The sequence below is a fragment of the Cajanus cajan genome, chromosome 1, assembly GCF_000230855.2.
Source record: "Cajanus cajan strain Asha chromosome 1, NIPB_CcT2T_4, whole genome shotgun sequence".
Classification (NCBI taxonomy): Eukaryota; Viridiplantae; Streptophyta; class Magnoliopsida; order Fabales; family Fabaceae; genus Cajanus; species Cajanus cajan.
Genome location: NC_138517.1, coordinates 47290103 through 47301076, shown reverse-complemented (window position 1 = coordinate 47301076; position 10974 = coordinate 47290103). Strand labels below are relative to the sequence as shown.

Sequence of the window (10974 nt, the reverse complement as noted above, 5' to 3'; positions counted from 1 at the left end):
TTCGCGGCTTCGGCTTGGCCATTGGTTTGGGGGTGTTCCACCGAGGTTAGAAGGTGCTTGATTCCGAGTTCTCAGAGGAAATTCTCGAAGCCTTGCGCGATGAATTGCTTGTCGTTATCGGTGACGAGGGAATGTGGGATACCAAACCTACAAATAATGCTCTTCCAGGTGAACTTCTACACGTTCTCGGCGGTGATCTTCGCAAGTGGGCATGCCTCAATCCACTTGGTGAAGTAGTCGATTGCCATAAGGAAGAATTTGAGTTGACCTTTCGCGGGGAAATGGTCCGAGGATGTACATTCCCCACTGGGCAAAAGGCCACGGTGACATCATTTTCTGGAGGACTTCAGGTGGTTGCTGATGTGTGTTGCCGAACTGCAGGCATTCTTTGCACTTTTGTACATAATCTTGGCAATACGACTTCAGTGTGGGCCAGTAATATCCAGCCCGGAGCACCCTAGTCACCATCGAGCGTGCCCCGGAGTGCATACCACATATTCCTCGGTGGATCTCCTGGATGACGTAGGTGGCTTGGGAATTTGCTAGGCATTTCAACAGGGGAGTGGAGATGCCACGTTTGAACATCCCATCTCCAATGATGACAAACTTGGATGAGCTTACCCTCATCTTCCGAGTTTCATCTTTGTCCTCGGGTAGAGTTCCCTCCTTTAAGTAGCTCCATATACCTGTCATCCATCCTTGGTCTTCATTTTCGTTGGCGTTGACGACTTTATCATCTAGGCTGGGTGAATTCAGAGTCTCCTGGATGATGGTCCGATGTTGCCCGGGGCATTTTGTACTAGCGAGCTTGGACAAGGGATCGGCTCTGACATTTTGCTCTCGAGGCACATAGTGTGATGGAACTACTTAGAGAGGATTGTTGTTCTTCCAAGCCATTCCATGCAAGGACCGAAATGTTCTTGAGGTTGGACTCCTTGAAGTGGCGGAAGCACCTTGGAGGATTCTCCAATGATGGAGAAGCACCTAAGAGAGGTTCAGTTACCTCTTGATAAAGTGAAGAAGCTTGAGGAACCAAGCTTCTAGGAGAAGAATTTTGAGAGAGAACTAAGAAAGTTTGTTCTCCACAGATCTAAGACTCTTGAGTTGAGAGAGAATTCTGAATTCTATTTCTCAAATTGTTCAAAAGTGATTACAAGAGTAGAAATTACAAATATATAGATGTAGGTAGCTTAAGGAGCAAGCTAACCTTAACCATGGTTCACTAGGAACCATGGTAAGGTTGCTTGACCGTCCAAGGTGGTCTAAAAACTTGTGGAGCAAGCTTCTCACTTAGCTTGCTTGGGAAGCAAGCTAAGGAGAAGCTTGTGGCACAAGCTTCTCAACCCTAAGTGACTAACAATTTCGGCCAAGAAGGAGAAGTACATAGGCTAGGCGAATTTTGGCTCCATTTTGCTCCATGATTTATTTTCTAAAATGTTTGGTTTGTTCTAGTTAGGTCCATCAAAAAATGATGAAACCTAGCTAGATCAAACCTATGAAAAATTAGGATCAAAATGAGTCCAATATGTAAAATTTTGCCTAGACCCAATTCTGGCCCAATTACTAGTCACACCCTCAAGCATTGCTAAATGCCACCCCACTTCTACTACTAAAAAATTAGAAAATGAGTATACTTCAAGGTTAGGTTAAATGGAGTCTAAGTTCCCAAGTAACCTACCCTAGAAACATTATACAATGACTAATAAAATGCAATAAAGTGCCTCACAAATACAAAGGCAAAAATAAGCCTATACAAAGAGACTACTATATGTACAAACATATGAAAAGGTCTTTAAGATCATCTCATTCCTCTTGGTTCTTTTAAGATATCACCTCTTGGATTCCTTGGCCTTGGCCATAGTCTATCATCCCCTCCCTCTTAAAAAGGATTTGACCTCAAATCTCGAGGGTCTTCATGATTATTGGCCACACCTACAAATATATAATAAAATTCATTAGAGGTGATATTCTCAACAAATAAATGTGAAAGGTATATCCTAGAAGGAATCTTTTCATGGAACCTAAAGAAATCAATGATACTAGACCTTCTAATATAATGAATAGGATCCTCTCCTAAACATAGACTAGATATATTACTAAATCCTAAATATGTGCTAAAACTAAAACTAGAGCACACTAGAGACTCAATCCTAAAAACTAGAACATCTTGCCTAAAGTACCCTATGTGGTAACCTAGGCATTTCCTAGAAAATAAGGAAAATACTACTAAGAAATTTCCTAAACAATTTTGGATTATATTATTTGTTGGATATTTATGAAAAGAATTTGTCACAAGAAACCTTGAAGGTTCATATGTTATATCCAACAAATAATATATTCCATAAATTGGGTGCATTATTGACACAACTAAGGTAGGAAAAGTCCTACACAAAGGAAGGCTAGCCACCTTGGGCACCACCAAAGAAGTAGCATGAGAAGTAAAACTAAGTGAAGTCCACTTCTCCTTCACAAAATCTTGAAGTTGAGATTCTTTTTCTTTAAAAATAATGGATTTGTGAATCTCTTCTTCAAGACTAGTGGCAGTGTGAGGGTAACAGTTAAGGTCTTTATGAATAAAGAGAATATTTTTCGTAGGTTTTCTAGTAATAAAGCAATTCTCTTTAGTCATAACTCCCTTAGAGGATATTTCTTCCTCTTTACTCTTCCCTAATTTCTCACTTTTTCTTTTGATTTTCATTTGTACTTGATCCTCAGCCACTTGTTGAGGTGAGAGAGGATAAAGCACAAATTTCTTTTCCTTATGAGTGAAGGTGATTTAATTAGTAAGACCATTATGTATAGTTTTCTTTTCAAATTTCCATGGTCTTCCTAACAAAACATGACAAGCTTCCATTGGTACTATATCACATAAAGCTTGGTCCTCATACTTCCCAATGGAAAACTTAACCTTCACTTGTTGGTTAACTACTATTTCACCATCCTTATTAAGCCATTGCAAATGATAAGGTTGAGGATGTGGCATAGTAATTAAACTCAACTTTTTAACCAACCTAGTGCTACAACAGTTGCACCATGAACCATTATCAACAATGAGAGAACAAGCATTATTTAAAACATTACATCTTGTATGAAAGATGTTATCTCTTTGTGATAGGGTACCACTAGGTTGATTATGAAGGATTCTCTTGAGCATTAGGAGCTCTCCTTCATAAGGATAAATTGGCTCCACTTTGGACTTTTGAAGCTTTGTTTCAACCTCACTCTCACTAGAAGAGGAGGTAGTAGTCTCTTCTTGACTACTATAAGTGTCATGCCCCCTTAAGATCATGACTTTCTTTGTAGGGCATTGAGAAGCAATGTGGCCTCTCCCTAGACACTTGAAACATTTAATATCACTAGTCTTTGTGCTAGTGTGTGGAGTGATGAGATCTTTATCCTTATCTTTATTTTTCTCTTTCTTTTTAGCCAATTCCTTGGAGGGTTCTGAAATAATTTTCTTTTCAAAAGGATTTTCCTCCTCCATGTAGTCTTTCTTAAGAGATCTAGAGTGGGAGCTTTCTCTTTTAGAAGATTTTCTCAATATTTGTTGTTCCACCCTTACACAAAGTTGGACCAAGTCATTTAGGTCACTATAGGGTAGTAACTCCACTTGGTCTCTAATCTCTAAGTTAAGACCTAGGGATGGCAATGGGGCCCCGTGGGGGCGGGTAATAGTAAACACGTCCCCGCCCCGCTGAATGAAAATTGGACCCTATCTGCCCCATACCGGTGCGGGTATCCGTTATGCGGGTATCCATGAATTCCTTGAATACCCGTGGATATTCATGGATATCCATGGATATTTATAAATTTTTTAAGAAATTAAAAAAATTATATTACAAATAATTTTAAGTTTATATTTAATGTCATTAAAATATTAAAAATAAAAATTTAATGTTAATTTTGAACTTGTAATTAACGTTAATTTGTTGAAATAATAATAATAAGAAAGCAAGATAATCAATAACTTAAAATATATCAATCTCTCAAGCAAGTGAAAGTCTCATATCACAAAGCTATAATAATTCAATCTCATAATTTCAAACAAAAATAAACAACTTAAAATACATAAATTTTATTGGTCCAATTAAAGTTAGAAAATTAATCAAATTATCCATCTTATTGATACAAGGATAATTAGGATATTTAAGAAATGTTATTAAACGGGTACCTGCATGTATGGATACCATCATACCTGCCCCCGCCCCATTTATAAACGGGTAAAAAATTATCCATCCCCATTATCTGCGGGTACCCAATTAGCTTACCCATTTATTATCCGTAGCGGATTTTACCCACAGATACCCGCAGGTGCGGGTTTTTTGCCATCCCTATTAAGACCACTTAGGAATCTAGCTACAGTGGTGGCTTCCTCTTCTCTAATACATGCCCTCATCATGTATAGCTCCATTTGTTGCCTATATTGTTCAACAGTCATATCTTTTTGTTGGAGCCTTTGGAGCTTATTCATAAGCTCCCTGCCATAGTAAGAGGGAATGTGTCTCCTCCTCAATGCACTCCTAAAATCATTCCAATATTGGATAGGAGGATCATTATGGAGACGTCTTTCTCTTTCCAAAGAGGTCCACCAATACATTGCATGCCCTTGAAAGCTAAGGGTTTCAAGTGGCACTTTCCTTTCTTCATTTACCCTATGGCAAGCAAAGAGTTGTTCTACCTTCATCTCCCAATCAAGGTAGGCCTCCACATCATCCTTCCCAAAAAATTGAGGGAGATCCACCTTGGATTACCTAGGTTTAATAGTTCTTCTAGGGGAAGGTTGATAATGGTTACCCACATTAAGGCTTTCATTAGGAGATGTGTATTGGAAGTGTGAGCTCCTACTTTTTTTTCTATGTTTTTTCGTATCTTCTTTCAATTTTTCTTCTTCTTGTCTAAGAATTCTCAATTCTTCCTCAAGATAAGCAAGTTGGCCTTCTCTTTCAATTTTATCTCTTTCTCTTTGAATAGCCTTTTGCTTTTTCCATAGTTTAAGTGATTTGAGCTCTTTTGTAATGTATGAAAGACTTTTTGGACAGCCATCACTTTCACTGTGGGAGGAATCTTGAGACATTTTTAGACAAAAAGGTTTTTCACACAAAAAATAGTTTTTAAGAAAATAGTATTTTTGGAAGTGCTTAGACTTGGCACTTAGAGGTCTAAGAGTACAAATTGAACTTTGGAGGGAGGTGAGCTACTAAAGAGCCACTTAATAACCAAGCTTCTTCAAGTAAAAATCTCTAAACCCCCTTGTACGTTTGCCTTGCACAAAGCAATTTTCACAAAGATATTTTCCAAAGAAAAATAACAAGCAAGTGCCTAAAGTGTGCAATTAATCAATGCTTGAAAACATAAAGTGCTTGAAAACATAAAGTGCTTGAAAACATAAATGGCAAGAACACATAAATTGCTTGAAAACTAAAATTGCATGAAAACCTAAATTTCAAGAAAACTTAAAGACAATAAAACATAAACTAGGCGTTTAAAGCAAGTAAACCTAGGTGAGAGCTTGGAAAGTACCAAAGACTTCCAAGGACCACTCTCACATGTTCTAAACGAAATTACCTACTTGAAAACACTAAGGAGATATGGAGATACACCAAAGGCACTCCAAGACACTCCTATTAAAGGCCTTGTACAAAATAATAGGAATTGAAAATTTTACCAAAATTGAAATGCAAATTTACACCAAATGAAATGCAAATTCACATTCAAATGAAATGCAAATTCACACCAAATGAAATGTAAATTTACTAAATGAAATTAGTGGCTGCACTTAATTTTAAGAAAACAAAAATTAGCCACTAAATTAGTGACAAATTTAGAGACGGATTTTTCACAGAAAATTTTGTAACCAAAATTTCCATCTCTAAACTAGTCACAAATTTCACAAAAATTTTCACAAAAATTTTGCTCCTTCTTCCTCCAATCCAGCTGCGAATTTGCAGTCCTCACAAGGTATTTTACTCCTCTTTAGAAGTAACCTTGATGATGGTTACTTCCTAGGTGTTTGAATTTCCAAGAATTCACTCCAATGAAGAAGCAAAACTCCTCGGTCACTACCAAAAGCCTTCAATGTTGGCTTTCCTTGAGCTTGGCCTTCAACACCTTCCAAGAGGCACTCAACACACCTTAAGATGTTGGAATATTAATGCAAAAACTGAAAAGGAACAAATAGGAACAGCTACACCAGTTGGTGGAAAGAAATGTGACAAGACTAGAAAGAAATCCAACAAAAGACAAGCAACAATTAAGGCACAATTTGAAAGGCTAGTACACAAAGGAATTCCTAACAAAGGCACTAGAATGGATTACAAAATAAAAGCTAAGATTTCAAACAAAAATAAGACACAATGTATATGGCTGGACTGAAAATTTTAGAACAAACACACACCAAAAACCGAGAGCTAGTAAGCTAGTTTTTCACTCCTTTTGGCTTTTTCTTTTGCTATTTTCTTTCTTTTCTTTTTGCAATATATTTTTCACTTATTTTTCTTTTAATAACCAGGAGTTTAAATGCATTTTGAACAAGTATAGGTCTTGGTCTTAAGCTAATAAAAATGCTGCCAAACTATTTTCACAAAACAAGAGGTGTTCACATGCATCAATCAACTAGTGCTTCTCAATTTTGTAGTATTTTTAGGTCAAATTTTAGGCACTATTTTCTTTTGCTTTTCTCATGCAATATGAACACATACACCTCTGTTTTGTCTCTGTTTTGATGCTTTAAAAATTGATATAAGTTTCAGCCACACACAAGACTCAAGGAAACCTAATAGGAATTAATGTTTAACAATTTTTTTTGACAAAACTTTTAACAAGACATAAAGGAAACCTAACTCTAAGAAATTTTCTAGAACTAATAGAAAATCATGAACTCAAAAATGTAAATCAAAAGCACATGTAAGTAGGTTCAGATTTAATAATAAAAATGACACACCAAACAATGAGTGAAGAACAACACAAAGTTAGGTCATACAAGCTAATCTAGGAAGATTCAACATACAAAGGACTACACATGACTTTCTAAGACAAAAAAAGTGATTCAAAAACAAATCTAATGCAATATGAATGTTGTCCAATTGATTCAAGAAGAATTAGAAACAAGAAAACATGAATCAATTAAACCAAATGAGACATATAGGATCCATCAAAATATGTATTAGGTTTAGATCCATACAGCAAACACAAATTTAGACAAAGATAAGGAAGGAACAACACGGATTCAATGAATAAAAAATTAGAAACACATAACCTCAAGAGCACTAGGCTCTAGATACCAAAAATGATGGAACTACTTGGAGAGGATTGTTGTTCTTCCAAGCCATTCCATGCAAGGACCAAAATGTTCTTGAGGTTGAACTCCTTGAAGTGGCGGAAGCACCTTGGAGGATTCTCCAATGGTGGAGAATCACCTAAGAGAGGTTCGGTTACCCTTGATAAAGTGAAGAAGCTTGAGGAACCAAGCTTTTGAGAGAGAACTAAGATAGTTTGTTCTCCACGGATCCAAGACTCTTGAGTTGAGAGAGAATTCTGAATTCTATTTCTCAAATTTTTCAAAAGTGATTAAAAAGTAGAAATTACAAATATATAGAGGTAGGTAGCTTAAGGAAAGCTAACCTTAACCATGGTTCACTAGGTACCATGGTAGGGTTGCTTGACCGTCCAAGGTGGTCTAGAAACTTATGGAGCAAGCTTCTTACTTAGCTTGCTTGGGAAGCAAGCTAAGGAGAAGCTTGTGGCACAAGCTTCTCAACCCTAAGTGACTAACAATTTCGGCCAAGAAGGAGAAGTACATAGGCTAGGCGAATTTTGGCTCCATTTTGCTCCATGATTTATTTTCTAAAATGTTTGGTTTGGTCTAGTTAGGTCCATCAAAAAATGATGAAACCTAGCTAGATCAAACCTATGAAAAATTAGGAGCAAAATGAGTCCAATATGTAAAATTTTGCATAGGCCCAATTCTGGCCCAATTACTAGTCACACCCTCAAGCATTGCTAAATGCTACCCCACTTCTACTACTGAAAAAATAGAAAATGAGTGTACTTCAAGGTTAGGTTAAATGGAGTCTAAGTTCCCAAGTAACCTACCCTAGAAACATTATACAATGGCTAATAAAATGCAATAAAGTGCCTCACAAATACAAAGGCAAAAATAAGCCTATACAAAGAGACTACTATATGTACAAACATATGAAAAGGTCTTTAAGATCATCTCATTCCTCTTGGTTCTTTTAAGATATCACCTCTTGGATTCCTTGGCCTTGGCCATAATCTATCATGGTGTATGGTGAATTCATCAAAGGATGAGATTTGTTGGGATGCTGCATGAAAGTACCCCTGCAGTAGGGTGTCCTTGGTCTGGTATGCCCCACTAAGTTGCTCCACCATGAGCTTTGAGTCACTGTTGCAACTCACCCTTTGTGCTCTGAGGTCACGAGCCAACCTCAGACCTGCTAGTAACGCTTCGTACTCTGCTTGATTATTGGTGACTCTAAATTCGAATTTGAGAGATTTCTCTATTGTGACTTTGTTCAGTCCTTCGAAAATAATACCTGCACCTCCACCTTTAGAGTTGGAAGATCCATCAACATGTAGAGTCCATACCTGTTTTTCTTCTACCGACGTTGGGTTGAGTTCGGCCACAAAGTCTACTAGGCATTGAGCTTTCAAGGGGCCTCGGCTTTCATATTAGATGCCGAACTCAGATAACTCCACTGACCATGCTATCATGCGCCCGGTGAGTTATGGCTTTCTTAGTATTTGCTTAATCGGGTAGTCAGTTTTGACGACCACCTGGTGACTTTGGAAGTAAGGTCGGAGGCGCCGAGCTGTAGTGACGAGTGCTAATGCCAGCTTTTCGATCGTTTGATATCGCTTTTTCGTGTCTTGAAGGACTCGGCTGATGAAGTAAATGCTCATTTGCACTTTGTGATGCTCTTGTACTATTATCGTACTGATTGCGCCTTCTGCCACGGCCAAGTAGAGGAGGAGGTCAAAATAATGATCTGGCCTCTGAAGGACTGGTGGAGTGGCGAGGAAAAATTTGAAGCTTTTGAAAGTTTCTTCGCATTGGTCAGTCCATTCGAAGTTCTTTGGCCTCCATAATAAGGTGAAGATGGACCCTACTTTCTCCGCCAACCTAGGGATGAAACGAGAAAGAGAGACTAACCTTCTCGCCAAGCGTTAGAAGTCCTTGACAGTCTGGGGACTTTGCATCTGTATAATGGCTTTGCATTTCTCCGGGTTGGCTTCAATTCCCCTGCTGGTGGTCATAAATCCAAGAAATTTACCTCCCTGGATGCCGAACACGCACTTTTCCGGGTTTAGGCGCATGTTGTGTTTTCGGATTTGGTTGAACACCTCGGCCAAGTCATCGGCATGAGCCTTGGCTGACAGTGTTTTGACGACCATGTCGTCTATGTACACTTCCATGTTCCTCCCGATTTGGTGCTGGAAGACTTTATCCATCAACCGCTGGTAAATGGCCCCGGCATTTTTGAGGCCGAAAGGCATCACGCAGTAGCAAAAGTTGGCGTGGTCGGTGATGAAGGTCGTGAACTCTTCGTCTAGTGGGTACATCATGATTTGATTGTACCCAAAATATGTGTCGAGGAAGCTGAGGAGGGCATGGCCGGAGGCGCCGTCGACCAATCTATCGATGCTTGGTAAGGGGTATGAGTCTTTAGGACATGCTTTGTTGAGGTCGGTGTAGTCGACAGACATACGCCACTTTCCCGAGTTCTTTTTGACGAGTACCACGTTCACCAGCCATGTGGTGTATCTGACTTCGCGGATGAAGCCCGCGCTCATCAACTTCTGTGTCTCGGTGACGATGGCATCGCATTTTTCCCCTCCAACTTTTCTTTTTCTCTGAGTGATCGGCTTGGCTTCCTTTTGGATAACTAACTTGTGACAGATGAGGTTAGGGTCAATACCTGGCATGTCAGCACTTGACCATGCGAAAAGGTCGGTACTTTTGGAGATCTCTTCTATGAGCCGCTATCGCAGTTCTGGGTTTAGCTATTGGCTTATCTTCGTACACTATCTAGGGAGTTTACCGACTTGAAGGTCGTCGAGCTCGTCGATTAGGCTTGGTCATTCGTCGTGGGACTCTGACCTTGGATCCAGGTCAGTGATGTCAACCTGGGCTATGTGAGCTACTGTAGGGGGGTCACTTCGGCGGCATTCCTCTGATGGCGAGACCTTCAGGCTTTCAGCATAGCATTGCCGAGCTGACTTCTAGTTTGCCCTAACTGAGATGATCTTGCCATTGCTCCCTGGGAATTTCATCGTCAGGTGCGGGGTAGATACCATAACTCCAAGTTGGTTCAACATTGGCCTGCCGATGATGATGTTGTACGATGTGTTAGCCTCAACGAGGAGGTATCTAACCATGATCCTCCTTGAGTCAGGAGGGGTCCCAAAGGTTGTCAGCAGGTCTATGTATCCTCGAGTGTGGACTCGTTCTCCTGCAAAACTGACTAGGGGTTTTGTGTGAGGTTGAATGAGGGAGTGGGGGATATCTAACCTTAGGAATGTCGGCCAGTATAGGACATCAGTCGAGCTTCCTTGGTCGATCAATATCTTGTGGACCTCCCAGTTAGCTACTTCCACCGCAATGACCATGGGATTGTCCTGGTTTGGACAAATGTCAGTGCAGTCGTCATCCGTGAAGGTGATGGGTGGCGTGTTGTGGTGCGGGGCTGAGGTGGCAGTATGGACATTATTGATGCTCCGTAAGTGTCTTTTGCGCGCCGAGCTACTAGAGCCTCCCCCTGCGAAGCCACCTGCAATTGTATTGATGACTCCATGTAGGGGAGTCGTTCCTATGTCATGACTTACCTCAGCCTGCACTACTCCGCCAGTGTTTTGCTGAGATCCGGAGGGTTGATCTGTGCGAGTGTCAGAACCTCAGCCTCGTCCTCATCCTCGTCCATGGTAGCCTCCTTTGTGAGATTGTTGTTGTTGGAC

The 10974-nt window shown here is 39.8% G+C and overlaps 1 protein-coding gene across 1 annotated transcript; it reads right to left on the bottom strand.

Annotated features, from left to right (window-relative positions):
- Window positions 1-216: 216 nt before the first annotated feature.
- LOC145954621 (uncharacterized) lies at window positions 217-693 on the bottom strand. The gene has a single exon (XM_083069294.1). It carries the CDS (start codon window positions 691-693, stop codon window positions 217-219), a length of 477 nt encoding a protein of 158 aa, XP_082925420.1.
- Between the last annotated feature and the right edge of the window lie 10281 nt (window positions 694-10974).

Excerpts from the sequence above, each read along its gene's own strand:
- LOC145954621 (XM_083069294.1), bottom strand. The coding sequence starts at position 693 with ATGACAGGTATATGGAGCTACTTAAAGGAGGGAACTCTACCCGAGGAC.